The sequence below is a fragment of the Emericellopsis cladophorae genome (assembly GCF_022114955.1).
Source record: "Emericellopsis cladophorae strain MUM 19.33 chromosome Unknown NODE_66_length_117400_cov_117_744279, whole genome shotgun sequence".
In the NCBI taxonomy this organism is placed as follows: Eukaryota; Fungi; Ascomycota; class Sordariomycetes; order Hypocreales; family Bionectriaceae; genus Emericellopsis; species Emericellopsis cladophorae.
In genome coordinates this window covers 84,680-112,663 of record NW_026250991.1, presented here as the reverse complement: position 1 = coordinate 112,663, position 27,984 = coordinate 84,680, and the positions used below count along the sequence as shown (strand labels likewise).

The 27,984-nt window shown below is 54.7% G+C and overlaps 10 protein-coding genes across 10 annotated transcripts; 4 read left to right on the top strand and 6 right to left on the bottom strand.

The window, feature by feature from the left end:
- Window positions 1–394: 394 nt before the first annotated feature.
- J7T54_005064 (25-hydroxycholesterol 7-alpha-hydroxylase-like protein) lies at window positions 395–2,146 on the top strand (the record flags this gene model as incomplete). Its single annotated transcript, XM_051509664.1, has 3 exons — window positions 395–603; window positions 715–1,140; window positions 1,213–2,146. The coding sequence occupies 3 exons, from the start codon at window positions 395–397 to the stop codon at window positions 2,144–2,146; spliced, it is 1,569 nt and encodes a 522-aa protein (XP_051359396.1).
- A 3,028-nt stretch (window positions 2,147–5,174) lies between these two features.
- J7T54_005063 (uncharacterized protein) lies at window positions 5,175–5,928 on the top strand (the record flags this gene model as incomplete). Its single annotated transcript, XM_051509663.1, has 2 exons — window positions 5,175–5,467; window positions 5,523–5,928. The coding sequence occupies 2 exons, from the start codon at window positions 5,175–5,177 to the stop codon at window positions 5,926–5,928; spliced, it is 699 nt and encodes a 232-aa protein (XP_051359395.1).
- Window positions 5,929–6,427: 499 nt separating this feature from the next.
- J7T54_005062 (Cysteine-rich) lies at window positions 6,428–9,889 on the bottom strand (the record flags this gene model as incomplete). The annotated part of the gene is made up of 1 exon (XM_051509662.1): window positions 6,428–9,889. One exon carries the CDS (start codon window positions 9,887–9,889, stop codon window positions 6,428–6,430), a length of 3,462 nt encoding a protein of 1,153 aa, XP_051359394.1.
- A 2,660-nt stretch (window positions 9,890–12,549) lies between these two features.
- On the top strand, window positions 12,550–13,681 carry J7T54_005061 (uncharacterized protein; the record flags this gene model as incomplete). The annotated part of the gene is made up of 3 exons (XM_051509661.1): window positions 12,550–12,746; window positions 12,924–12,995; window positions 13,072–13,681. The coding sequence occupies 3 exons, from the start codon at window positions 12,550–12,552 to the stop codon at window positions 13,679–13,681; spliced, it is 879 nt and encodes a 292-aa protein (XP_051359393.1).
- Window positions 13,682–17,059: 3,378 nt separating this feature from the next.
- Window positions 17,060–17,886, bottom strand: J7T54_005060 (uncharacterized protein; the record flags this gene model as incomplete). Its single annotated transcript, XM_051509660.1, has 2 exons — window positions 17,060–17,409; window positions 17,490–17,886. 2 exons carry the CDS (start codon window positions 17,884–17,886, stop codon window positions 17,060–17,062), a joined length of 747 nt encoding a protein of 248 aa, XP_051359392.1.
- Window positions 17,887–20,649: 2,763 nt separating this feature from the next.
- J7T54_005059 (uncharacterized protein) lies at window positions 20,650–21,948 on the top strand (the record flags this gene model as incomplete). Its single annotated transcript, XM_051509659.1, has 1 exon — window positions 20,650–21,948. One exon carries the CDS (start codon window positions 20,650–20,652, stop codon window positions 21,946–21,948), a length of 1,299 nt encoding a protein of 432 aa, XP_051359391.1.
- Window positions 21,949–22,022: 74 nt separating this feature from the next.
- J7T54_005058 (uncharacterized protein) lies at window positions 22,023–23,249 on the bottom strand (the record flags this gene model as incomplete). Its single annotated transcript, XM_051509657.1, has 3 exons — window positions 22,023–22,835; window positions 22,894–22,949; window positions 23,159–23,249. 3 exons carry the CDS (start codon window positions 23,247–23,249, stop codon window positions 22,023–22,025), a joined length of 960 nt encoding a protein of 319 aa, XP_051359390.1.
- Window positions 23,250–23,731: 482 nt separating this feature from the next.
- On the bottom strand, window positions 23,732–24,649 carry J7T54_005057 (uncharacterized protein; the record flags this gene model as incomplete). Its single annotated transcript, XM_051509656.1, has 1 exon — window positions 23,732–24,649. One exon carries the CDS (start codon window positions 24,647–24,649, stop codon window positions 23,732–23,734), a length of 918 nt encoding a protein of 305 aa, XP_051359389.1.
- Window positions 24,650–25,412: 763 nt separating this feature from the next.
- J7T54_005056 (uncharacterized protein) lies at window positions 25,413–26,459 on the bottom strand (the record flags this gene model as incomplete). The annotated part of the gene is made up of 1 exon (XM_051509655.1): window positions 25,413–26,459. The coding sequence occupies one exon, from the start codon at window positions 26,457–26,459 to the stop codon at window positions 25,413–25,415; it is 1,047 nt and encodes a 348-aa protein (XP_051359388.1).
- A 143-nt stretch (window positions 26,460–26,602) lies between these two features.
- On the bottom strand, window positions 26,603–27,007 carry J7T54_005055 (D-arabinitol 2-dehydrogenase [ribulose-forming]-like protein; the record flags this gene model as incomplete). The annotated part of the gene is made up of 1 exon (XM_051509654.1): window positions 26,603–27,007. One exon carries the CDS (start codon window positions 27,005–27,007, stop codon window positions 26,603–26,605), a length of 405 nt encoding a protein of 134 aa, XP_051359387.1.
- Window positions 27,008–27,984: the final 977 nt, after the last annotated feature.

The following is a 27,984-nucleotide window of genomic DNA, read 5'->3' as shown; positions in this document are numbered from 1 at the left end:
ACGCAGTGTAGAGCTGATGGATCAGGCGGATTTGCTCCGTACCGACTCCCGCTCCACAAGTTCCAAGTTACTGCAGATGATTCCCTTGGATCCTTACAAGATATTGCCGTCGTAGCTTATCGCACCCCAGGAAATTTACTACTCTCAGAATCTGCGGGCTACGGACACACGCCCCCTACTTGACAAGGAATCCCAGCAGTCAACTCGGCGTGCCGGGAGCAGTGTGCGTGGCCAGAAGGATTCTCGAAACGAGGCGTAGCTGGCCATTCCCCTCTTACCTAGGCAATGCACATAACAATTAATTACATCTTTCCCCCATTCTGAATGATTGGAGTTACGCACTTCCAGCACTTGACTTCCCGATCACGCCCCGATAAGACTCTCGCAGAACATCATGGCACTGACAGAGGGTGTAGTGGCCCTGCTGCTGTCCACGCCCATCTCTCTCAGCCTGGCAACGTGCGCTCTGCTCTTCTTCGTCGGGCGGGCGCTCGAGTCCAGCATCGACGACCTTGAGCCTCCGGTTCTCAGATCCAAGATTCCCATATTTGGTCATTTCTACAGTTTACTCAAGGACCAAGAGGTATTTTTTAAACATCTCTAGTGGGTTCCCACATCATCAGAGCTTCCTCCTTTTTCCCACTGTAGCAAGAGCACACTGCTTGGGAAGACGAGACGCAACAACGGTGGTCGCTAACACAAACGCCTCGGTAGCAAGAAATATCACCTGCCCATCGCAACCGTCCCCATTTTGAGGACTAAACTGTATGCCATATCGGACCCTATTCTAGCCCAGTCTGCGTATTGCAACAAGCATCTCTCCTTTACTCCCTTTGCTGTGGGGGGTGCTCAGAAGGTTGCGGGCTTCTCTGACGAGTATCACCAAGTGCTCATGCAGACAAACGTCTTGCCCGAGTACTTTAAGAGCCTCTACGACGGGACTACTGCCCAGCACATCCACCAGCTGAATGTCACCTCGCTCAAACATGTCGCAAGCCACTTCAACAGCATCGGAGGCGATGGCATGGACGTTGCCAACACGTACCTGTGGCTGCGCAATCTTATGACCGTCGCTACATGCGAGGGTCTATATGGTCCTGAAAATCCAATCAGGAGCGACGAGCTTGTAGAAGACGTCTGGTAAGATGATATCACTCTACATCAGAGATGTATCATGCGAGATGACGGTTGCTAACGACGGTTCCATCACAGGACGTTCGAAACGGGTTTGCCTTACCTCTTCCTCCATTTCTTCAATTCAACAACGCTGCAGCGTACCAAAGAGGCTAGGCAGAGGATACAGCAAGCGTTAGGGAAGTGGTGCAAGGCCATGAAGCAGGACGACGAACAAGTCTCGGCCTACATCAGAAATCGGGTCGGCGTTCTTCGAAGTTATGGCGTGGAAGAGGAGCAACTTGGTGTCATTGAGTGTGGGCTCATTCACGTGCCAACGTCCAATTCGATCCCGACAATTTTCTGGTTCTTCATGCATGTTTTCACGCGACCCGAACTGGTGCTCCGAATGCGCGCTGAATTGGAGCCCATTGCCCACCGCGGTCCGGGCCATGCAGTGACCATCAACATAGACGATATCCTCGAAAGGTGTCCTCTGTTGATCAGCGCTTACCGGGAGGCCAGCCGCATTTGCAATGGATTCACCTGCAACCGACTTGCCCTAGAGGACACCACCATCACAGACGGACAAGGCCGCCCGTACCTGCTCAAGAAAGGCGCCGCTGTCAAGATACCCACTGGAGTCATTCACAGCTCGGAGGACATATGGGGCGAGGACGCATTGACATTCCGGGCTGACAGGTTCCTAGACAAGGGACTGACGAACGAGCAAGCCAAAATAAGACGTGCTGCGTGGACCCCCTTCGGCGGAGGCGCACACATGTGTCCTGGGCGGAACTTTGCTACGGCCGAGATCTACGGCTTCGTGGCCGCGCTGGTCTTGGGCTATCATGTGGAGCCTCTGGACGGGAACTGGCATGCGTATAAACCGCCGCCTATGGCGTCGTGTCCCCAGGCGACTTCTGTGCGCAAGCCAGCAGACGAGGCTGCAGTTTGCGGTACTCGCCTGACAAGACGGAGCGGATGGGAGGCAGCGCAGTGGAACTTTATCTCTGGCCCAGTGACAGAATGAGCAACGTTCAAGGTTACTCTCTGTGTGTATTCACTCCATGCTAGCGTACGCAATGAGTCACATTATACATGCATGATGCCTTCACATTACCACGTTCCTGGTGCAACTGGTGTAATCGCCACAACAGTGAGGTCTCGTGTGAAGTTCTATGGAACAGATCGAGACTGTATGATGGCAAAAGTCCAAAATAATACAGTAGTCTTCGAGGTTGCAAATGAAATAAATAATGAAAATAGCAACAGCACCAGCAGCTTGGGACAGCCCAATGCGCTGATGGGCGGCTGGAAAGGTTGAAGCGAATGAAAGATGGACAATGTTGTGTGCAGGCCTGCCTTCATCCTCGCCAGTCCTCACCAGAGGCAGACTGAGAGTTCTTGGCCTGTTCAAGGCCTTTTACATGGACCATGTCCATCGAAGTGTACTTGAGGCTCAACAAAGGCTCGAGCATTAATGCAGGAGCACCCGAGTTCAAGAAAGGCTATGCGTGCGTCAGAAGCGAACTGTGGCAGACATGGCCTACTGCTCCTTATACCCGAGCTTCTTCAATGCCTTAGCTGTCTCGAGCTGATTGAATCGTCTCAAGGATATCGCTTGTCTTCTCCAGACCAACAGACACACGCACCGACTCCTCCTTGGAGCCCGCGTCGCGGAAATAGGCCCCGGTTTTTTTTTTGTTTTTTTTTTACCAAACACCACCATGGAGTGTGCAAACTGAATCGTCACATAGGCGCCGAGATGCGGCCCCGCGTAGAAGCAGACGGATAGGAGAGTCAAAGGCGCGAGCAATCACGTGCATAGCTCCCCTGCCGTTGCGGGAGCAGCCGGTACCCCCGACAGGAGTAGCGTCAATGTCTACACCAGGTGTGCTCTGCAAAGCATCGATGATTCGTGAGGCACGGCAAGCCCAGGTAGTCAAAGCACCAGCACGGTGACTCGAACCATGTATATCGTGGGAGATGTCACAACCCTTCGAGCCCTACCTTCCTTTTGCGTAATCCCGAAACTTTCAAAGCAAATGTGACTAGATTATTAGGAATTGGCATGCTCGCGAAGCTATACGCATGGTTGGGATGTCACTGCCACTTGGCTTGTTCACACCGACGGAGAAGCTCACAGACCGAAACTCCTCGCTGACGCTAAACTCAGACAGTTCCCCCTCCATGATCCAGTGACAGAAGAAGACCTGGGTCACATAGTATCAAGCGCGCGCATCTGCAACTGGTGTGAGATCTGCCGCTGACGACATGCCCAGTCCGCTTTCGACGTGGCAGAACCTGTTGGTGGCAGCGAGGTGAAATCAGTCAGAGAGGAGCCTCACCGAAAGACGGCGATTGAATAGTGGCTCTCGTCACAGTCAGTACAGTGGTCGCAGTGGTAGTAGGCGGCGGAGCATCGTCGGGGAGGCCTTGGCGGTAGCACTGGTTGACAACATTGCAGAAATAGCCCGACACGCCGTTTGTCGCGCTCGGTCAGTTTCTGCCTTCTGCACTGAGCACAGCATGGTTGCCAAAGAAGTTTAAGATTGTCAGTATCAACACTTCACGTTGGGAGATTAAATAACAAAAGAAAGGGTGCACTCTGTGACACGATCTTGACGCATCATAAGCCACTCTTCAACACGACAGGCTGCCCGCAACGTCGTTATCAACGTTCGGCGACGCAACTTTCTGTCACTATTAAATTTCAGCCACGATTTACTGGATCAAAATCTTTCTCCCGCCGACATGCCCGTTCCATCGAGAAGGCGGACGAACGGCTTTCACCTTGCGCTGCGGTCCAAACAAATCAGCCGCCGTTGGGGCTGCTGATTTTCTAGAGGAGAGTCCCTCAGACGCGAGCACTTACGCTAGGGAGTAAAAATTGCATGCTGGTGGAAGAAACAAGCCATGTTCAGCGCGGCACAAGACGCTCTTGAGAGGCTGTATTCTCTGGAAGCTTTCTTTTTTACATCCAGCCTCTATGTCACCGTCGAAAATGCCTAAAAGAGACAGCCCTCATGGACCGAGCGTCACACGACCCCGAGCACGGCACCTCTTTCTCCTCTTCCTCATGCTCGTAGCCGGACTGTCTTCACTCGGCGCAAGCTGCGAAGTCTTTCTCAGCTGCAACCGCGTAAATCAAGGCGGGGGAAATGCGCCATCTTGCTTGGAAATTGGTATTCATCCGCATAAAAGTCTAGGCAAGGCTCTTGTCTGGTAGCACAGCAAATCAAATCGTGCGCACCAGCTGCCAGAGTCTGGACCGGTTGATTTAGCCTAAATGCTCTTTCTGGGGAAGTTTTAGGTATTATGCAGGATATATTAATTGCACGTATGATGCTCCCCAGCATTGCTCGGCCGCCGAGGGTCAAAATTGGAGATCGAATGATCGGTGGTAGGGGGTAAGGCGCAAAACATTCCTTGCATCTGGGCGCCTCTGTCAAATTACCCTTGGGCGTAATCGAAACGAGATAGAGCGTGATACATCATTCGCACTGATGGATTCACAAATCACAAGGGTGGAGTTGAGCACACTGCATATGAAAGAGGCCTGCATCTCCGCACGGCTATCTTGTCTACCGGCATAAGAACCAGACCAATGGCTTGGCTCTTTCAAGGTTAGCATAGCAATGGGCAAACTCTCCGATTGGGGCCTGCTGAGAGCTATCGCACCCACGCGACGTCGTTCCCGCTCTGAGATTGTCAATATTAGCCGGAATGCGAATATCGAGCTGTGTATACATACAATGCAGACAAGCTATTCCGCGATGAGTTCGGAAGTTGACTTGCGAAGCCATATTCTTCCAGTATTACGGATAATATCGTGGTTCGTGGTTCGTGGTTCGTGGCTCAATGAGGCGTGTTTCTTACCGCCTTTGCTCTGAGGATCAACAAGCTCTGTGCAATAGGTACGATGCGGAGTAGCAGGGTTTTACTGCCTGTGCTTTACAGACGAAGAAATATATAAACGGCCGAATGGTCCACTGCCACTCGAGACGATCTCCCAGCCCAGACAGCTTCTCAGCACTCGCCTTTGACACTAAGACATCATGGTTGCGTTCAAGTCCCTCTTCCTCGCTTTTGCGACCATTGCCGGCGTCTTGAGCCGCCCATTTGACTTCCTCGACGAAATTGAGGACGACGGCAACGCTACAAGCACCCTCGAAGCCCGCCAGATTACAGCCAACGGCGAGGGCTACCACAATGGCTACTTCTACTCGTGGTGGTCCGACGGCGGCGGCTACGCCCAGTACACTATGGGCGCTGGCAGCCAGTATGCCGTAACCTGGCGCGACACGGGCAACTTTGTTGGAGGCAAGGGCTGGAACCCAGGCAATGGCCGGTAAGCTTAACTTCCAAGAACCGAGGATGATACAGAACAGTACTCATGGCGATAGAACCATCAACTACGGTGGCTACTTCAACCCTAGGGGCAACGGCTACCTGGCAGTATACGGTTGGACGCGCAACCCCCTCGTCGAGTACTACGTGATTGAATCGTACGGCACGTACAACCCCAGCAGCGGCGCCTCGTACCGCGGCACCGTCAACACCGACGGAGGAACCTACAACATCTACGTGTCCACCCGCTACAACCAGCCCTCCATCGATGGTACCCGCACTTTTCAGCAGTACTGGTCCGTCCGCACCAGCAAGCGCGTCGGAGGCTCCGTGACTATGCAGAACCACTTCAACGCCTGGGCCAGCCACGGAATGAATCTGGGCTCGCACTACTACCAGATCGTGGCGACTGAGGGCTACCAAAGCAGCGGCGAGTCCGAGGTATACGTGCAGACCCATTAAGGCCACAAGGAATATGAAGGTTCGGAATGTCCCCTTGTCCAAACGAGTTTCGTGCAAGAGATGCTATGTGAAGATACTAGGCAGCACTACATGTGCGGTCGAAGGGCTTAAGCGTGCCTAGTGATGCGGAATCAGCATTGATTTAAATTTATTGAATTCAACATTCGTGTCATCGTTTCCACTGAAGAAAGAGGCTTTGCTTGAGAGTCGCATACCAGCAAAAATCACTTTCGCATACTACCGTAGTAGTTGTGGCTTACTACTAAAGTATGACCCTATACAATGCGGCGATATGCGTGGATGCTAGCTCAGTCCATCTCACTGCGAGAAGAAGAAAAAAGGGAGCATTGACCTTGTGACTCCAAGAAGCATGTCTACCATTGATATGGATCCATTTGACTTTTCCTAAACGCTATTCTATTGATACAACGCACAAGGTCTTGCCGTGATGCTCTAGGTTGGATGTGAGCTCGCCGGCACAAGTCTCTGAGGGCCCAGATTACAGGCCAATGCCGCCTATAACAGAGCCAAGCGTATCCTCAATGTCATCAAGAACAGGGGTGACCTCGTCGAGAGAAAGGATATCCGGTATGCAGATTCGAAGATCCAAGTCGGCGCCCAAGATGTCGGTCGAGGCAGAGACGCAGACAAGGCCATCGGCACAGTCACCGGAATCGGAGCACGACGCGCACGAGGAGCCGAGGCACACGAGACCACCCGAACACTCGGTGGAATCTGTGCAGGTTGACCCCAAGAGTCCATCTTCCAAAAGCTCAGGCAGGGTAATGATGGTTGGGACGCAGATCTGGAGGGAGACGTCCAAACCACCGTCCTGCCTCTTGGTCAAAAGGGATCCCGTGTCCACAGACGCGCCTACACAAATTTCGTTCTCGGCGCAGTCTTCATCTCCTGTGCATGATCCGCAGGCCCCGCCAAGGCAGATCAGGCCACCTTCGCAGTCGGACGTCGAATCGCAGGTGAGCTCAGGGAGAACGCCGTCCAGGATAGGCGCCTCTACGCAAAGCTGCACGTCGGCTCCAACGTCTTGCCTCTTCAGGAGGGAGACGTCCAGCGCCACGCCCAGGCAGACGAGTCCCGAGTCACAGTCCGCGTCCACCGAGCACGAGCCGCACTGGCCTTCGGAGGTGCAGATGAGCCCGGTCTCGCAATCCGCGGCGGTAGAGCACTCCTGCGCGGGAGGGCTCAGGACATCCCCGCCAAGGAGACAAAGAGATAAGTCGGCCGCTACCTGGCGCTTGGAGAGGATACCGCTTCCCGAGCCAAGAAGGCCGTCGAGCCCATCGGTTACGCCATCGAGCAGGCCGAGGTCAAGGGAGAGATCAACACAGACGAGGCCGTCTGCGCACTGGGCATCGTCCGTGCACGAACCGCACTGGCCGTCGCTGTCGCACACCTGCCCCTCGGGGCAGTCGGCGCTGCTGGCACACGTGCTGGGATCCTCAGGGATGAGAGAAATGCACAGGCCAAGGTCCACGCCAATAACCTGTCTCTTCAAGATGGAAAGCGCGTCGTCAAGGAGGCCGCCGACAACACCACCGCAGACGAGGTCGGTGCCGCAGTCTTCATCACTAGTACATCCACCACACAGGTTGGTGTCGAGGCAGAGGAGACCGGCCGCGCAGTCGGAATCGGTGTCACAGGCGAGGGGGTCCAAGATGGGAATTTCGGGCACAGCGACGCAGATGAAGACGTCCAGGGGGGTGTCCTGGCGCTTGGTGCGCAGCAAATCAACCTCCAGCCCAGCTGTAACCCCGACACAGAGCAGGCCATCCTCACAGTCGTCATTCCCGGTGCAGGAGCCGCAGGTACCATCGCCAAGGCAGATCAGACCTCCCGCGCAGTCGGAGTCTGCGTCGCAACCTGGGAGCGTGGGGACAACAGTCGTGGGGATACAGAGGCTCACGTCCACGCTCACGTCCTGCCGCTTCTTGAGGAGGTCGAGGTCCACGTCCAGGTCGAGGCATACCTCTCCCAGGAGGCAGTCGGCGTCACCTGAGCACGAGCCACAAGTGCCGTCCACGCATACCTGGCCCTCGGCGCAGTCTGACCTGTCCGAGCACGTAGGGGGCGACACTGGGTTCGGGATGCAGATGCGGGCGTCGACGTCGACCTGCCTCTTGACCAAGTCAGTGGGATCGAGGGAGATGGCGACGCAGATCTCGCCGAGGGCACAGTCGTCGTCCGAGGCGCAGGTTCCACACACGCCATCGACGCATACCTGGTCCTCTGGGCAGTCGGCGCTGGAGGAGCACTCGGGGTCTGTGGGCCCCGCTGGCTGGCAGGTGGAATCTGAGCAGACTAGTTCACCATCGCAATCCTCGTCCACGTTGCACACGTCGCACACACCATCGCGGCAAACTCCCCCGTTGGGGCAGTCGTCGTTGGAGGTACACTCGGGATCATCTGGCGGCGTGGTGCAGGATCCATCCACCGCGCAGACTTGGTCGCCCAGACAGTCCTCGTCCGCGGTGCAAGGACCACAGCTGCCGTCCCGGCAGACCTCGCCAGCTGGACAGTCGTCGTTGGTAGAGCACTCGGCGTCTGGGGGAGGAGGGCCGCAGACGCCTTCCGCACAGACCTGGTCCCCGGGGCAGTCTTGGTCCACGGTGCAGATGCCGCAGACGCCCTCCTTGCAGACATCATTGGGGTCGGGACAGTCGTCCGCGCCTACGCATGGCACGGGTGGGGAGCATTCGCCCGCGCTGCACGTGTTGTCGCCTGTGCAGTCCTCATTGGTTGAGCATGGGACGCAGGTGGCTTCTTTGCAGACTTGGCCGTCTGTGCAGTCGGCGTTGCTGGAGCATTCTTCACCTCCAGGCTCGGTTGGGTCAGGCTGGCACACTCCCTCGACACATGTCTGCCCGCTGGAGCAGTCGGCATCCTCGGTGCAGCCGGTGACTGGCTCCGTCTCACAAAGGCCCTGCGCGTTGCAGAACTCATCCTCGTCGCAGTCCGTGTCAGTGGTACAGTCGGGGCCGGGAACAGGGCTGGGCTCGCACTGGCCGTTGACGTCGCATACCTCGTCCGCATCGCAGTCGTCGTCTCCCGTGCAGGACTCGGGGATCCCGGGCTGGCAAACGCCGTTGATGCCGCAGATTTCGTCTTCTCCGCAGTCCGAAGGACCGTCGCAGGGGGGACCATCCGGGGGGTTCAGGCAGAAACCCTGTGGGCCGCACGTCTGGCCTGCCGCGCAGTCGGCCTCGTCCTCACACGGGGGACGCTCCGCGGCCTGGCAAACACCGCTCAAGTTGCAAATCGCGCCGTCCTCGCAGTCGGCCTGGCTGGAGCAGCGCGCGTCCTCGTTCACGGCCTTGCAGATGTTATCCGAGGTGCAGATCTGGAACTCCTGGCAATCCGAGTTCATGGTGCACTGCGGCAGGGCCACGGTCTGGCAGACCCCAAAGGAGTTGCAGACTTGGCCTCGCGCACAGTCCGAGTTGTTGCCGCACAGGAGACCGCTCGGAACTTCGCAGACCTTGTCCTTGGTGCAGGAGTAGCCGTCGGGACAGGCTTGTTTGCCGTCGCAGGCAGGGCCAGGGAGCAGCTGGCATGTTCCCCTTGTGTTGCACATTTCACCCAGCTCGCAATCCTTGCACAGTTGGCACTTGCGGTCGGTTACAACCTCACAGATGCCGCAGGGGCTGCAGGTAGCCCCGTTGGCACAGTCGGAATCAGCCACGCAGCAACGGGGGGCGCCCTCGGGGCCGGGGGATGGCCACCACGTGTAGCCACCGCCGGCAAGTTCACAGGTGTCGCACACTTTCTCGACTTGAGTATAGCATCCGTCGCATTCGCCACCGTCATCGCCCTTGCTGTAACCGCCGTGAAAGAGAGAGTGGGAGCCTGCAGGCCCGGGCGTGGGCTGGCAGACATAGTTGCCCGCCACGCAGCTCGCTTGCACATCCTCTAGCGCCAAGTATCGTGTGGTCGTGTGGACCATTGTTGACGCGAGGTAGTCAGGTCGGGCGTGAACCCCAACAATGGCCAGGGCCGTCGCCAGGACACGCCCATATTGTTGAATGCCAGTCATGCTGTGCCTCGAGAGCCTCCTTGCAGGCGCAGAACAAGTATCAAATGTCTGGGCCGATGGGGTGTAGAAGAGTCGAGTCGATTCAGATAAGGCGTTGGATCTTTGACCTGAGGACTGAAGGATGATGCCACGGGAAAGGCTGCTGAGCCGTCGCAGTCGAGCCTTTTATATTGGACCAACTCGTTGCCCGCAAGGGCGTCCAGGACTCCAACTGCGTAGCCATTACGGCTCGCAATATTGATTCTCGGCGCGGACGTGACAAGACGCCCTCTCGTTCATTCCCAGACACGTGTGTGCATGCTGGGGGAATTCCGGTGCCTCACTCCGTTACCTGTCAGTCAGGGCTGACGAGATTACAGCAAGACAGGTTTCGACCACCGGCTCTGGGGTCTGTACCCCGGGCGCTCCCTCCACGGGTCTCGTCGCCGCCCTCGAACCCATTGCGCGGGCCCGGCCACTCCCTTGAATCGATACAGTTAGACTCTCTTGAGCGAGCGCCAATGATTGGCCGCTCGACCATGACGGGAGAGACATGTGCGTTCGCCAATCCCCTGTCCCTGCCCGACGCTGGCATGCCATGTGCTCCCCCATCCACTTCAAGCATGCAATTCTTTGACTTGCGCATGCCGGTCCTGTCTTGGGACCAGCCCCCTATAGCTTGGCCCAGCACTGACTGGCACGATGCTATCGTAGGCCATAGCAGCCTGAGAGGCACCCTGAGCATGTGCGTCTTTGCCCTTATCTTGGCGCCCTCAATTAATTAGAATGAAAAAAAAGAAAAACATGTGTCCTGTCGCGTCTGCGCCCTGTCCTCCAAAGTGCCCCGCTAATCGTAGCTACGTGCCCAGGGCTAGGGCCTGTACCGAGCAACAGCCATTTCCCGAGTGCCGTCTTTTTTCAATAACTGTTTTTCTTGACGCGGTAGTCCTAGCACAAACCACTGGAATGGTAGTGTCCCGCTTCCCACGTTCAACCTCGTGAGATTCCCGCATTTCGTTCTGGTCCCATCTCCGAATTGGTAGTGCACTGACCTGACTGGCGAAGACGATCTTTCTCAGCTCCCCGGTGGATATATGCGGGTCCTTTACTCATTGTATTCCTCAATTATTAGGCGGAGGCTGGCTGGACTCATCCCTCCCAGTAGACCTGACATAATTGGGTTCTGCACGCTCGTACTCTGCGTGCCGCTTTGACAGCACCCGAAGGATGCGAGTTCACATCAATTTGACGTTGCTCACAGCTCTTGGGTGTCTTCTTGTTATGGCGCTCTTTACAAAGGGCGGTCGCTGCAGGACGCCTGATCGCTCGCGGAGAGCAGAAACCATGTTGTGGCGTAAACTCTTGGCTGTGCATGATCATCTTCATCGTCGGGGGTTCGACAGGTCGCGTTCATGGATCCTGAAGTGAGAATGCCGAGTCCAAGAGCGAACCTGTTGGCTTTATGTCTTTCCTGTTGAGCATTTCTCGCCTGGGCATCTAGTGCCTACCCTACACATGTGAGGCGCTTACAGTCTCCAGCTTGACAAGTGCAAAGTGGCTATTCTCTGCGAAGAGGCTCTCTGCTATTCGAAGAGAATGAAAAAAAAAAAAATATTCAGTGAGGGTGATTTGATTTGGCTATACTTCACCAGCCTGGCTGACACACCTTGGGCGATACTATATGCAATCTTGGTCGCCGAGCTCAGGCTACAAGAAGCTGGCACATGAGAACACGCGATAAGTCAGGTTCAACCTAGATAGAGCTCTTGCAGCATCTTAGGGGTAGGTAGATTTGCACTATTTGGGGCTTGTGGCTGACTTTGTGAGTCGGGGGATCTTGGAAACAAAGGGTCTGGAATATATCAGGATGGAGCTCGAGGTATTTCCCTTTCGCACTGAGGCTAATAATGTCTGTGCAATCCTCACCACTACAGACAACTTTGCCTCCCAAATGAATTGAGCTTACGCTTACGACTAAAAGGGGAATGAGGGTTACGATTCTACGGTTGGTGGTCAGCACTACCTTACGAGAGGTGGGGCGCGACACAAGGTGTGCTTCGACGTGGCGCAATGAATCAAGACCACCAGGGGCCTCCGCATGAAGCTGAACAGCCTCGATGATAGTCACAGCGGCCGAGTCGATCGACACGCTGCAGGGCCTACCTAAGCTAGCGTTGCATTGACACTTTTGCACTTCCAAGAGGGGAACTCTGTGCGACAGGGACGGCTATTCAATACGCCCAATCGCCAAATAAGATCTGCTTGGCATACAGAGCGTTGGGCCTACGCCCCAGTCGAGCTTCCTGCAACAATTGCTAGGGGGCCTAGCCAAGCTGGGTAAATCAAGTGAGTATATACAGACTACAGAGACCGTCATTGTTGACAGCGGAATGGCTTTTCAGTGGGCTGCGTATCTTTCCTCATTCACCTCAGTCACATAACAGTCCCTCCTCAAGGGTGACTACAAAGTGATAGCCTGCCTATTTATTGCACTAGCCATGGACGCTGCGATAGCTGCGACATCGTCAACAGTCTCTGACGGGATCGCGTCGAAGAGCCGAGGCTCAGATTTACCGACGGCCCCAGCTGCGATGGCAGCAAAACGGTCTCTCGTGTCCAACCTGGGCGCCCTGACAACAACCTTCACTCCACCAAGTGACTTCAGCACGCTGCTCGTACGAACCATAAGCGTAGTCGACGACGACGACGGAGAAGGCTTCAGATACAATCAATTCTATGCCGGTTATGGCGAGACATGCACCATCGACGACGAGGGCAGCGCGTCTACGTTCGTCCCCGCGTCGTGCTATCCCGGCAAGTTAGCCGACTGGTTCAACAATCCGAGTAGCAACTTACGAGACACGGTTGCACCGGCCGCATATTCGCCTGGGTTGGCGTGCCCAGCCGGATACGAACCTGCCTGCTCCTTGACGCGCCGGAAAGGAGCGCTGACCACAGGGTCAAGCTCTGAGACAGGTCTCTACGATCTCTGGGGCATCCTGGAAGATGACGAAACTGCCGTTGGGTGCTGCCCGACGTAAGTGCCCCCAATATCAATTTGCACACATGATATGTCCTCTCTCTCCGAATGCTTGTTTTGACCTTGTGTCCAGAGGGTTCGTCTGCAAGTCAGAGACATACAGCGTCTGCGAGTCCACCGTGACGGCCCCCACCACCATCACAGCCGTGACTTACAACTCGGAATGCGAGGCGTCCACCTTGAGGACGCATATCCCTCTTGCTTGGGGTGCTTTCATGGATGCCCAATTTGCTGAAGCTCCGCGCGTGATCCTCATCCTACCCAACGAGACAAGGACAGACACGACGCTGACAAGGGCCACGTCCGATGCCGGCGGGAACAAGGGCCTGCCTTCTTCCGACGATGAATCTAGCACTGACGAGTCCAGCTCTGGGCTATCGGCTGGCGCCAAAATTGCAATTGGAGTCGTGATCCCGGTCGCGGTGATCGTCGTTGCAGCGATTTTAGTCTGGATGATTCGGCGACGACGGAAGAATCTGCCTCATCTGCAGGACAGCCCCAACCAGGAGAATAACCCCAGCACAGGGGGTCAGGATGGCGCAATTGGCAAGGCGGAGCTGCCAGGGAGCGCGACGGGAGCTACTGGGCTGCTTGGCGTTGCGTTCCAGAAGCCCGAGCTGGATAGCTCAGATTTTTGCCCTGTCGCGGAACTAGACGGCGAGAACAGGTTGTCACCACGCTGAAATGCGTCTTGTTAGGCGACGTCTAGAACACTCTCGTTGTATTTTCGGCCGGTAGGGTCAGTGTGAGGACGGCTGACCAACAGACTGACATAGTAGCAACAGGCGCCAATCTCAATCTTAAGCCCTCTTGGCGCAGCAGAGATGTAACGCCAATCGTCCGTTTCACAAATTTGGATTGGAGTGGCTAATTCGGAAACCAATCCTAACTTGGACCCCTTAGTGATAGTCACGTTCTTGCATCGATCACCTACCTATAGCCCAAGCCGAGGGTAAAATGGACGGTAGTAGATAAGAGAGTGTTTGTGGAAAGGTTTGAACGGTCATCATCTGCTACAAGCAGACCGCGGGAGAAATGTAACTCTGGACTCTTTCGTTGCAGAAAACGCAGTACCACAAACCGCCGCCGTTGAGGATGGGATGCCGCGGTGCCTCCCGATACCAGAGTGCGAACAACAACTGCACTGTAGTCCTCAAGGAGACGAAGTACCTTCACTGCACTTGGTCGCAAACATATGGAAGAAAACTGGAAAGCCTACGGAACTGCAATCATACAGGGAAAATATAGTGTTCTTCAACAAGGGAGTGGCGAATTCTCAGCAACGACTCTCCGTCATAGTGTAAGTTGGCCCCTGGGGGGTTCCCTTGCCCTCGGTCTACTCTCGTCTTACTAACGGGACGAACAGCAATGCAACCTTGGCGCACCGTATGAACACAGGTCTGAGTTTGACTTTCTCGAGGCGGAATTGGATAGGCTTCTTTCGTCTTTGCTGTTGCCTTGTTTGAGGTCGTCGGTCTGGTGATAGTCATAGAAGTTGATATGGACACGATAGAGCCAGTGGTGGTTCAACTCGGTTTGAATGTTGTCAACTTGTCGTGACCGAGGACGCCTCAGGGCCACGGACTGCTGCAACACTTCTCTCCAGTGAGCCCTTGACATGTCTACATTTGCGGCAAGAACGGACCGTACTAACACGAGCGACCTGTCATGAGGTTGCTGCAAGCCGAATTTATTATCGGTTTCATGTCTGGTCAGACCTTCTGGGACGGCGTTCTCTAGTGCTTGTGAGACGCCGTCGATGTATCTCGCAGGAAACCAACAGCAACACCACGCGTCAACGAAAGCCGCGAACATGTGTCGGTCTCTCGACTGTCATGTCAGGGGTTATCCCCCGCCCCCAATGCGATTAGGTTCTGCAGGTTGAAACTTTGGCTAGAGATTTCCGCGCTGCAGAAGTTAGGGAACGCTAAACAAAACATTTTTCTAAATGCGGGTGAGTAAGTGGCGTCGAGGCTTAGGCAGGTCAGCTTTCTGCAACATCTAAATGTCAGCTGCGTTGTCTTCCTCCTTTTTTCGCTTTCCCCTTCGGGCGCTTGGCTGTTGGCTCAAAACTTGTATGCCGATGCCATTGCTCAAACGAAGAATAGTTAGGCAATCGGGTCCTCCAGAATATTTCGCCCTTGGCGATTTCGCATCACTCAATGGTCCTGTTTGCGGGGGGTTTAACGCGCCTCCTCCATACTCACCGTGTGGCGAGTAGCTTAACGATATGACTGAGTCGCTTCGCAACCCTACTTTCGATACAGAGAATTAAAAATCCTTGCCGCTTCAACTGGAATCAAAGATACCGATTGCCCACGAGGCTGGGGTGCTGAGAATCCTGCTCAAATCTGGCGGCTTTGACCTCGCCCAGATTGCAGACTCTGGCTCTTCCGGAGAAGAATAGTTTCTGAGCCGCAAGCACATAGCGATCATCCGTTTTCTTGGAGACACCACGTCGAATACGTACTCATAAGGGTTGATAATAATTCCGCCATCATCGGTACGTCGGTGGAGCCCGTATATTGCAAAATACATCTGAAGAAAGCTATCTGAATCCTTTTAAATGCTCTCAGTTGTCCAGAAAGCGAGATAAAGAGGGCTCGAGAAGTACATCAACAGTAAGTCTATTCTTATTTGACAACAGACTTCCAGCACATTCTCGCCCAGCCTTCCCGCTTAAAGAGGTGAACTTGGGAGAAACCTGTAAACCTATGTTCGTTATGTGAACGACTGATGTAAGGATGTTAGTGGTCGCCAGCTGGATCACATGTATAGCGGTGATTGACCGACGCGTTGGGGGCTGCTTCAAAGCTTTCTACTTTCCGCACACTTCCACAGGAAGAGGGATCCCGCGATGCCGCCTTATGAAACATAGAACAAGCAAGGGACATCAAGAAATCTGCAATCATATCTGCCTTCTATTTCTGGCCAGGCATAGTGAGAATTTAGAAAGCCTCTTATTCTGCGTCCGCTGGCTGCATCGTATATCCGTAGTATTCGTTGAGTAGCCGGCTCCACGCCGCCCTTTTGTCGTGGATTCTTCCAAATCCTCCCGACGCCTCTATGAACCTCCTATGACCTATTAAAGGGCAATTCAGCGTCTGCGACGCAAGCCGTACGTGAGCTACATGTTTGTGGCTTGACAGCCTGCGTGTAGTCTTTCTTCCGAAGCCTATTCGGGTGGTAACGTGGTCGAGTTGATCCTGCACGTTCACACAACTATGTAGGTTCTTTAGCCCTATAAAACTGCCAAATCGCTTCAGGTCATCGGAGACTTACACGGCCCCTGGGCTGTCGACCTGTGTCCGTCCTCAGCGAGATTAGCGTAGGTATAGGTCGTCCGCATACGCAAGCGGCGAAAATTAATTTCTATGAATGAGTTTCTGAGCTATAGAGGAGTAAATAGTCGAGAGATTTCTTTACAAAGATATAATAGAGCACTCAGCCCCTACTATTGAACATGAATGAGAATGGGCCCAGCCTTTGACAGCTTGACGAATAAGGAACACTCCTGATCTGCCTACGCTCGATATTGCAGGGCCTAGAGTCAAGATCACGCACACACAAGGGGATGGAGTTGTGGATGATAGCTAGAAAAGCCGGCATGTATTCCGTAGGTGGGGTCTCGTGGGGGCGGCAAAGTTGAAAGATGACTTGGATGGAGTTCCCGCAAGCGCTGCATTTCCGATCTATTTCCCTCGATGTGTCCCCTGCCCATGGTGCTCAAAACAGAACAATAGCGATTCTTTCTACTCTGGAAGACTAGAAATTATTTCAGGAAACTTTTTGCTAAAGTTAACTGTCGTTAAGGTCGTTTCAGTGCCTGCGCTTCATGTCCCTTTATTTAAAGCACTGACACTGGAGCCCAACGAATCATAGTGCCAAGATATAATATTAAAAAACAGTTCCTTCGGCACTAACGCCACGAGCTCCTTGTCGGGTGATTCGAGCATCAGCTAGGGCTAGACCTATCTGAAGACTTGACTGCACGGAGTCTCCCAAAGACCCCTCTGACTATATTCAATAAGGTCCAGTGGTCCTCTCCTCTGTCCATTTAGCTACCGGTGTTCCTGTCGCTGTCCCATAACTAGATTATTAAAGTGAACATTGAATCTGTCGGAATTCCGGCGTGGTTGGTCCTCGGGATCGGCTGCTCCTTGCGCCGTCACCCCAAACCATCTCCGTAACCATCGGTTCTTGTGATCCAGCCAAATGCCTATAGCCGCAATAAGAAGGGCGAGAACACCCATCACAATACCAATGATATCTGCTGTTGAGAGCCCGGGGCCTCCACCTCCACCTCCATCGTCATCGCTGGTAGAGGATGTCGCAGGCGCACTTGATGTAGCCGAGGAAGTCGGCAGTGGCGCACTAGACGCAGAAGTCGAAAGTGGTTCCTCGATGGGAACTAAGGGAGAAGCCACCCATGTTAGCTCCGTTTTGGATCATTTTTTGCTCAGTCAGGCTTGGCATGGGAGGGCTACTTACGAGGACGAACGGCGGCGAGACCACAATACCCTGTATACGAATCGGCCGCCTGAATCGCTGTGCCCGGCCACGTTTGTTCACCGGGGCACTTGTCCCGCACAAAGTCCATAATGTAGTTCACTGTCGTATTCACGCTCTCTTGGGCACAGAAACATGTTTTCTCAGCGCAGGTGGAGTATTCTGCGGCGGACTTGCGGCCGAAGCAGCCGCTGCCCTCATCGACGCCAGCAAAGGGACACTGCGCGCATAGACCTTCGTCGCTGAGGGCCCGATACTCCTCTGAGTCGCGGACTTCCGCCACGAAATCGTCGTTGGGAGTGGCTCCTGTGAAATAATGGAGACCGAGGAGGAGTATGAGAAGTATGACTCTGCAGGGTGTGAGGCGGCTCGAGTCCATTGGTGACACCATGGCAGATGATCGTGACGAAGACGCGTACCCTTACGTAGAGACGTGATAGATGGGTTTTCTCACACACTTTCTGTAACTTTGGTGAATGGTGGATGATAGAGAAAGTGAGGCGTCTCGCAAGAAATTTAAGCGTTTGCTGGGTTATATACCTGGGTTTGCTTGATTAAGGACTTGAAGATTAGGCAGGCAGGACCGCTAAAGAAACCACCAATCACCACAGCCGTATCACCTTACCTCCTAGGTGGTGGCGCAATGCATGTAGCCCCAGCCTACAAACGTGTGTATTCAGCTATGAGACGACTGGGATCATAGAAACCAATTGCCGCTGCCACTAGCCTTGGGCACGCGATGCCTCGCCCAGGTGCCTCGTGACGAGGCCACCGTGAGGTGAGAGCGCGAAAGCGCAGCGCGTGCTGAGGATGGCAGGCAAGCCATTACTCTGCCTCACGAACAGCCCGAGCTATCGAACGGATCCGTGATAGCGGGCTGGAGTCGTTGTCGCATGGGGAGTGACTCTTGACCAGGGCGGGACGAGCGGGAAGCGCCGCGGTTCAGGTTGAGCGACCGGGGTCCGGGAATACGGGATGGTGATTGGGCTGTGGGTACACAATGATCGACGCTGCCGGGTGCGGGAGGGAATAAAAGCGGGGGCGTGAGAGACGTGGCATGTACTAGGCCCTTGGTATTGGTGGTGGCTTAGACTCTAGTCGTCCCTGCTGTGCTGTTGTGAATTGTGACTGGACTTCAGCCACACGCTACTGAGTACTACATAGTATCTAAGCATGCGCCACCACCCACCTGGAGCAAGTGCCAACCCAATCTCTCCAGGGTCCAGACGCCACCCACGTTGCTTAAGGTACTCACTCCACTAGACCTGTCATGGCCCGCTCGACGGTTGCCCAGACTGAGACAACATGAAGACAGGCAAAATCATCTGCCTTCATGTTCGTTCTGGACTGATTGAGACCTCTCAAAAGTGACTAGTCTATGGAGGTGAACCCTACAGAGCAGATCCGCCCAAGCGCATAATGTGACTCATTAAATATTGACGTTAATACTACGTATACGGTATGCCACACATTGGCCGACCTATGGCCAAGTCCACCTACTCTCCACCACACCGGAGCTTGACCACATTCTCTCTGACTGTGCCGTCTAACCTGGCCGATTGCCATAATGCTAATAATACCTGTGCCGTAAAGAAACGCTCCAAGTCTGCGTTCATCCACCCTGCCAATCATGCCCAAGAACACAGTATGTCGCCCTGATACTGGGTCTCACCTCCGCTACCGACCGTCCTCGCACATTCGACATTCTCGGCCGCCTAGCGCACCCAGGGTGAAAATAGGCTCTGGTCTGCGTGCCACACTGATAGCGTCCAGGGCATGGTGCTATTGTTCACTTCTGCGAGGGCCGGGGAGTAGCTCGTCGCCCCCTCGCCAGCTGCGCCCAGGTTGCGGAATACCTGTCTCGTATCCTTGTCCACCGTTCGATGCAGGATATTCCTTAGTTTTCTGTGGCTCTCAAGGATCGATTCGGGTCGCGAGTGGCCCCGCCTCTCGGAGGAACGTAACCGGAAAGTAGGAATAGCCGGCGAAATGCTCGTCTGCGCCCTCGCCTGTGAGCACGACGGCAGACAAGTTAATCCCACCTGGAAGATATACCTTGATAGGCATATCGGCACGAAACCTGAGCCGGGATGGACTCTACGAGGCGCAGGCTGACTCCCGCTACTATTTTCTCAACGCTTCGTGGCTCAACATTGCGCTACATAGTGTCGGAAACCATCCGCTCTGCGACATGCTTCAACAGTAATGCTCCAGCGTCTCAGTATCGCTTGATGTTGACACTATCGTTGCTAATCTGCATCCAATGGCCCGGGGGCAGTTTACTAACCCCCTTGAAGGGTTTGCGGTCGTCTAGCTGCCAGGCGATGTTGCAGTAGCCTTGACACCCCACCCAGGCTCCTAGTCGAGGGGAGGGAAGGCTTTCATCTCAGACGCCATCAGAATCTTGCCCTGGGGCTTCGTCGTCTATACTAATAGCTTGATGCCACTCCCGGTCCCTGGCCGTAATGAATTTTGTCTTGCCACCACGCCCGTCATAGATAATCAGGGCTGACTCGCCACGGAGGTGCTGGAAGAAACAGTGAGCGCCATAAATCTTGTACAGCGCGAGGACGAGCTCGCTGTCGCTGGCGATGTGCTGTCGCCTGTGAATTGGTATCCGTAATGCTGGATGCAAATGCTCCGCAGACGCTTCAAATCGTATATCTCGCCGTTGACAACGGCATGAATCAGACCATCATCGCTCGTTAGTGGCTGGCGGCCGCTCGGGGAGAGGTCGTTGATGGAGAGACCCGAGTCATCTGGAAACTTTGGCCAAAGATTGCCGCGCTGCAAAACTGAGGGAATGCTAATTAGAGAAAACACTTTTCTAATGCAGGTGAGACAAGTGGCGCCGAGGCTTGAGCATGCCAGCTTTCTGCAATATTCAAATGTCAGCTGCATTGTCTATCGAAGGCAGCGTGACACTGCCGCAGCCAATGGAAGATCTTAGAGCGACATCCACCGTGGATCTAGATCGTTAGAGGCACGAAATGTCTTGAACCTCACATGCAGACAACCCAGGCCCTGATTCCAACTGCGTACTAATGGGCCTGTGATGCGCCCTTTTTCTCTTTTTTTCTTCTTTCCCAGTAAACTAATTTGAATCGCCCACGTTCGGCCAGGGGCGCCAAGATCCCAAAAAATGCGACGTATCATAGTCATGGGCGACGGTACCTGGTGCGGCCGGGAGACTGGCACGCAGTCCAATATCTACCATCTCGCGAGGTTTTTTGATATCCGCATTGACAATTTGAATCTGGAAGACGAATACACCCGGACCACCCCTACCATTGCTGCGCGATACCGCCATGGCGTTGGCCTCAAGAGCACGTTCCTCGACTACCTCTTCAACGGTGTGACCGCACAGGACCTCGCGGCTGAGTGCATCTCCGCCTACAAGTTCATCGTGCATCACTACAAAGACGGCGACGAGGTCATGCTCTTTGGCCTCAGCCGCGGCGCGTATACGGTGCGGTGCGTGGCTGGGATGATCAACAACTGCGGTATCATCCGGAAGCCTGCGACAGACACCAGGACAGACCTGCTCTGCGACGAAGTATATCGCTTGTACCGCTCTCGGTACCACGTCAATGCGCCACATTCCGAACAGTCAGTCAACTTTCGCGAGCGCCATTCCTGGCCCCTGATCGGCGACGAAGCAAAGGATGAACCGCCCCGCCGCCCACCCGTTCGGTTCATGGGCTTATTCGACACCGTAGGCTCGCTGGGCATTCCGACCTTTACGGGGGGCGTCGGGCTCGACTGGCCCGAGTTCTACGACCAAAACGTATCCTCCGTCGTGGAGGAGGTGTATCACTTGGTTTCGCTGCATGATCGCTTTTGGGTGTTCCAGCCCTGCCTCGCGAGCCGAAAGGACAACTCCAAGTCAAACATTCACGAGGAATGGATCCCTGGTGTGCATTACGATCTGGGCAGGCAGCGATTTCGCTTCCTTCGGATCGGAGCCGGCTGGCTGGAGAGCTGGCTGGGACGCTGGAGCTATGCCAGCAAGGTCATTGAGCCAAATCAAGTCCTTGCCGACTCGGCCCTGCTGAAGATGCTGAAGCGCGTTCAACAGGTCACACCAGACGGCAGCGTCATGACAGAAGCAGCCATGGATGATGCGCTTGGGCAATTGCAGCGAGGCATGACAGCGTCTAAACGCGCAGTCGGGGATGGCGACGTGTATGGCAAAGTCGCGCACTATGCACCATTTGGAGAGCGGCTTGGTGGGCTGTTGCTCGCTTTATTCAAGAGCGCACCTGCTATTTGGACGTTGCTGTTTGCCTTGAGGGATCGTCTTATTCCTCACGCTGATGCGGACGTGTCCCGCTTCAATGTGCCTGGTATCGATGGTCGGACTTTGGCAGACCTTGCTGGGGTGGATGACCAAAGGTACCCATCCAAAACGCTTGAGTCGTGGCAGTTGAGGAGGAACTAGACAATGAGTGGCGTTCGTCATGGCCAAGCAAGGCAAACGTGCCCGACAAACAATACTAATCATTATCCTGACTCCTAGGAGCCCGGCATCCATCCCTCTCCTATAATACCCCCGTTCCTGTCTGAGAAGTCGTAGATACCAAAACCTTGCAGCCAAATCTGCACAGAGGAATCTATTGTGCCCCAGTAGAGCTTGTTTTCCCAGACAACCTCGCTGCGCCAGTTCAACCACTTCACGTTGAGGAGACCCTCCTCGAGAGCCTCTGTATCTAAAATCATAATAATATTATAGACTTCCAAGACGACCATGCAGGGATCCATGGCCCCGGGGTCTCTTGCGGCCCATTCCTCGTCGTTCCACGGCAGAAGCTCGTCATACAACGCCTCGTCAATTACGTCCACCACATCAGTGTACCCAGGCATGTTATATAAGACCTCCATGGGGTCACCATCCATTTCCTTATAGCGCTCCGCGTCGTCGAGGATACTCCCACAGGCGTAGAGTATGCCTCCAATATCTCGGTCTATCTGATAATTACAGATAAATTGCTGGTAGTCCTCCTCAAGCTCAGGGTCGTAGCAGGTCCTTAGGCAGCACTGCGTCCTTGATCCATCGCCTAGCCTCCGCTCGAGCGATGTTTGGAACGGCGCAATGCGTTGTTCGAGCTCGGGATAGGCCGGCGGCGGCTCGTCCTGATTCCTCCAATCTTGTTCGGCATCCAACTTGTCTTTGTGGTATGGCTTTGCCCAATTAGTGAAGCTCAACTCATTGTGGAGGGAGTAGCGACTCACCCATGGCTTGCTAGGGTACAGCTGCCAGTACTGCTGACAAAGCTGCCTCCACTGATTCTTGTCGGTCTGAATAGGGCGCAACAGGTCCCAGTGTTGCTAAGGGAACGAGTGACCAGTCCCAGAAAAAGTTAGAGGGTAAGGTCACGGTACTTACAATCAAGTACTGGTCGAAATCAATCAGACCAAAGGGGGGTACACCACCATCCTTATCTATCTCGGGCCTTTGTGAATCAGCTATCGCGGGGAGCTTTATTAAGGTGTAAATATGATTTGGTGATGAAAGCTGGACAGGAAGGGTCACAGGACGGTGTCGTGAGATTGACTGAGGGGGTCCTGCGGCCCTTTTTAAGCCGTCCGATTGGAACTTGGTGTAGATCGGCTGGGCCCGCAAATGTACGTATAGTACTACAGGTACGTACTCGAAAGTTGGGAGGTGTAGAAACCGGCCAGCATATCGGGATCATCGGCACTCATATCCTGCCAAGAGAAGGTTCCTTGCATGTCGGCCATTTGTTGTGCAAGAACGGTGCCGCTCACCAAGTCAGCCTCGCGAGCACGGGCCTCAAAGTCCCTTTCATTGTTCCTGTATATGATGCTAAGGTCATATCTTGAACCTATTCACGCGTGTCTTCCTGTACGGTGAGAACTTTAAAACCTTTGAAGCCGAGTCATAAGTCCTTTGACGTTGGGACAAGTCCCCATCCAAGCCCAAGGTGGGCAGTTTCGTCTCCACAGTGTACTATTGCTCTGGGGAGTTGTCTGGCCACACCAGACGCTTTTCTGCGTAATTACTCGTAGATGCATTTACCATACGCGGCAGCTTCCGGGAAGATGGGAAAAGAAATTTTCATGTCTATGGTGTGGATCGTCGCAGCTTTACGTCGACTATGTGTCGCGTCCGAGAGCAAGACCGATTGGCGGAAACACAAGTATATTCAGCGCATAGGCGGCTCCATGCACACAGACAAGTGACCTCCTCGCCCGCAGGGCACCTACAACAGCATGGCCAGTCCTACAGTCAGGAGGCCAGTGAGCGAGAGGGCGACAGGCGCAGAAGCAGTATCCTCAATATCCCCAGCTTCAGCGCGATCAGCCTCAGCGCCATCGGCCTCGGCCGTAGCCGAATCTCCATCCGACCCGGTCGCCGATGGAGGGGTGGAGGAGGACAGCGATGTGGACGCCTTTGATGGCTTGGGGCACACGTTCTCGTACACGTACTGCTCGGGGCCCTCACTGCCACAAGTACCTGCGTCTTCCGGATTATACTCGCCGTCGGGATACATCCAGCAAGTCCCCGGCTCATACGGAGAGTTAGTCTCGCCACGCGGGTTGTAGACGACATAGCTGCAGTCGTCAGACTCGGCACACTGGCTTAGGCAGTCGACGGCACCCGAACTGGCGGTGCAGGTGCTCCAGCAGTCGTCATCGGGCGTGGGGTAGTCGCACACGGAGGCGATGGCAGAAGGTGACGCGGTAGCAGCGCAGGCGCCCGATGTCGTGGTGCTCGGACCTTCGCACACGGGCTTGTCGTACACTTCTAGGTATGGATTGCCGCAGCCCTCGGTGGTGCCTTTGCTCTCGTCGAAGCTCTCGCCAGGGTACCACCAGCAGGTGCCGTCGCCGAGGTGCGGGTTGTGGGGCAGAAAGATGATAAAGTCGCAAGGCTGGTTCTCGTTGCACCACTCCCAACAGTGGCTTCGGCCGCTGCTGGCGACAGCGCGAAACGGACTAGGGTAGTCGCATAGCTTGGTGACGAGGGACGCTGTGCAGCTTGGTTCCTCAGACGTGGTGGCGGTGGTGGTGGCCGCAGTGGGATCGGAAGTGATGGTCGGCTCCGCGAGGACATGGAGCCCTGGGACATGCAAAAGGGCGATGGAAGAGGCCCAGAAGCTGAGCGGAGTGGTCTTCATGGTAGCGAGCGTGCTTGAGCGAATGTGGTTGCGCGAGTATGTATGATTGCCGTGAGGGCAAGTGGAGTGGGAAGATGGGCAGTCAGCAATTAAGTATTCATTCACTGGCAACTTGCAAGGACCAAAAGTTCTTGCTCCCAAGTGCCAAGGCGCGCCCAGCCCCAGGGTGCCTGGCGCCAAGTGGCGACAATCTGCCACTAAGAATCTATGATTAAAGATTAAAGCATTATTAACTGGGGGCATCTGGGCGTTTTCATTCACGTGTTACCCACTGAGTCATTCGGCGGCAATTGGCCTGCATTATGACCGGCAGCCGACAGACACAAGTGATACGTCAGCCCTACCAGGCGTGTATGCTCGATACTTTATATTTCCGCCGCCCGTAACCGTCTGGTACTGTATACGTCATGTTCCCGACTTGAGGCTAGCGCCTCGTACCTGTGGATCATTTGCTTCAGTGCTCACGGCTTTGCATGTGAATCCAAGGCGCGCATGTGAGTGCGCCATGGTCTGGTTGGTTGTAGTCTCCTTTCTCCCTCCAACAAAGCTCGTGTCGAATTGAAACTCTGCTCATCCAAGACCACCATGTTGTCATTTCTCCTGGACACGACACTGACTGACGAGAGATTTTCTGGACACGAGTCTGTTCTCAGACCGAAATCGACATGGACATAACGATCCAGTACACCAACCAAGCCATTGTTCCAACTACTTGATTCGACACGACCTTGAATGATTGGACAAGTTCCATCCATGACCAGCATCAACGAGCACCTGCAGCGCAGTCCCTCACGGTAAAAGCATACTTCTCCCCTCGGTCCAGATACACCACCCTCCCCTCCATGCCCGCCCCCTGCACCTCCTTCTTAAAGTCGTTCAATGGCGACGCAAACACGCTGTAGTCGTCAAAGTGAATAGGCACCGTCACATCCGGGTCCATCAGCCGCATCATCTTCAGGCCTTGCACCGCATCCATGGTCACCATCACCAGGGGCGCGGACGCACTGGGGATCGATGTGCCCCCCAGGTGGATGAGCATCAGGTCAATCTTCTCGCCGTTCAGCCACTCGGGAATCCGCTTCAGATCGTCGACGAAGAGTGTGTCGCCCGAGATGTAGATCCGGTAGCCCACCCCTGGTTCAGCATTGCTACCCTGCTGCTGTCCCTTGCCATGGCCCAGTTCGAGCATCCACCCGTTTGTTGGCGGTACAGCCCCCAGGAGGTCATTGGCAGCAGACAGGAAACCAGAAGGGATATGCTTGCCAGGCATGCCCGTCACTTTGATCACGGGCCGAGTCTCGTTCTTGTCCGCTCGATCACCCACCAGGAGCAGGCTCTGAAAGAAGTCGAGGGCGTGTACATTGCAGAAAGATTCATCCTTGGCCGTCAGGCACTGGCGTGCATGGGGCGTGGTCACAATCAAAAAGTTGCGATCGAGCGCGTCCTCCACATCTCGATCAAAGTGGTCCTCGTGGTAATGGGATAGCAGAATCCCATCCAGCGAAGGCAGCTCATCCAGCTCCAGGGCAGGGTTGGTGCGTCTCTCTGCCGTGACACCAGGTCCAAGATGGACCTGGTCGCCGGCGTGTAGAAAGTTGGGGTCCGTCATGAGCCGTATGCCTTCCCACTCGAGTATTGTCGTGGCGGTGCCGACAAAGTACAGGCTGGCGTTTTCCGTGCCCTTGAGTGCGTCATCTCTGGGGTGTGACTTCGTCGTGCTAGCCTCGAGCGAGTGTGATCTCTGAGCGCGGGACTTGAGCAATGGTTGCCTCTGTGAGGGCTTCAATTGAACGGAGTCTAATGAAGACATGTTTGTCTGGGGTATCTTTTTTTTGTGAAGAACACGAGTCTTGTCGAGATTATGTTCCCACAGGTGGCACAGGAGTGCAAGACACCAGCTATTCATGCCATGATGACGTGGGCGCGCGCATGCATCACGATGGCGTCAACAGGTCACCACACCGTGTGGTCGCCGTCGACGACCAAGTTTTTCCCCGTCATAAAGCTGCTCGCCTTGCTCAGCAAGTAGCGCGCAGCGCTCTTGACCTTGCTCGTCTCAATGTCGGCAAGGCGTCCCACTATGTTCTCACGACACCAGCTGTCCTTGAGGTCGGGCTCGTCCTTGGGATTTTGCGCGACCATGGGCATCAGAATGTGTCTGGGACTGAGGCAGTCAATGCGGATGCCGCCACTGCCATCCTGACGGACAGGATTCGATTCTATGGCGCGGTTCTTGACTAGCTGGATGACGGCTGCCTTGGATGAGTTGTAGACAGGTGAAACGAGGCCCTTGTTGGCAATGCTCCCCGATATGCTGGCGACGAGGCAGATGCTGTCGTTGCATTGATGCTCGAGCATGTTGCGGGCCACAGTTCCAATCAGCTTAAGATTGTGACGTGGAATATGGATGAACGCACCCTTAGCCCTAGCTTCGACGAGTGCTTCGGCAAGCGTCAGGCCCAGATCTCGGGCGCCACCTGTTCAATGTATACCTTGCTAGCGAGGTCGAAGTCTGCAGATCGTTTGCTGTGGGATTGATTGGTCTCGCCAATCCAGATCATTTTCATTGATGCATTTGGTGACCCGTTCGCCCTAGTGCATCCAGTGATTCCAGTAGCTGCCCTTTGAGTGAAGCTACTCACGACCCATTGAGGAAATGACTGGTCACTCTGCACACGAGTGTCGAAGAAATCTTGAATGAAGACTCACATGACTTGATATCTTCTATTCTGGAATCTCCGGATTCAAAAGACTTCTGATTAGGAGCTCCGTGATCTTAAAAATCCCGTGATGCCCAGCCTTCTACGATGTGGGTGTCGACCGTTCATCTCCCGGCAAAAGCTCGCAATGGCAGCAGACACCTCCCAAAGACACACCAAAGTGTGACGCATCCCCCGCTCGTACTGGGTGCTGCATTCCGATCAAGTGGCCGCCTTGTTTTGGGCTGCAACCTACATGTTGGCTGGGCACCATGGTGCGAACCAGAACCCCGCGTCTTGACGCTGACTACTGCTGCATTGCTTCATGCTCATGTTTCTTGACAACATACCATCAAGTCCATCACTGCTGGATAGAAGCTCTATCCAACCGCAGAGCCATGAACGAAGGAGCCCCAAGTCTCGGCGCATCGCAGGTAGTCGGAGGATCCCGTTCTGGTTTCGCTGACGATGAGGTTCCGTTCCGCCCGTCAGGCAACCTGGCAACGAAATTGGACAACACTCCTCGTTATCTCTTTCGTGTGTACTCAAAGAATTCTCACGGAGAGAACAGTACCGAGTTGATGAAATCCCCTGCCGCTCTGGAAGACAATCTGACGGACGTTTTTGCACGGAAGG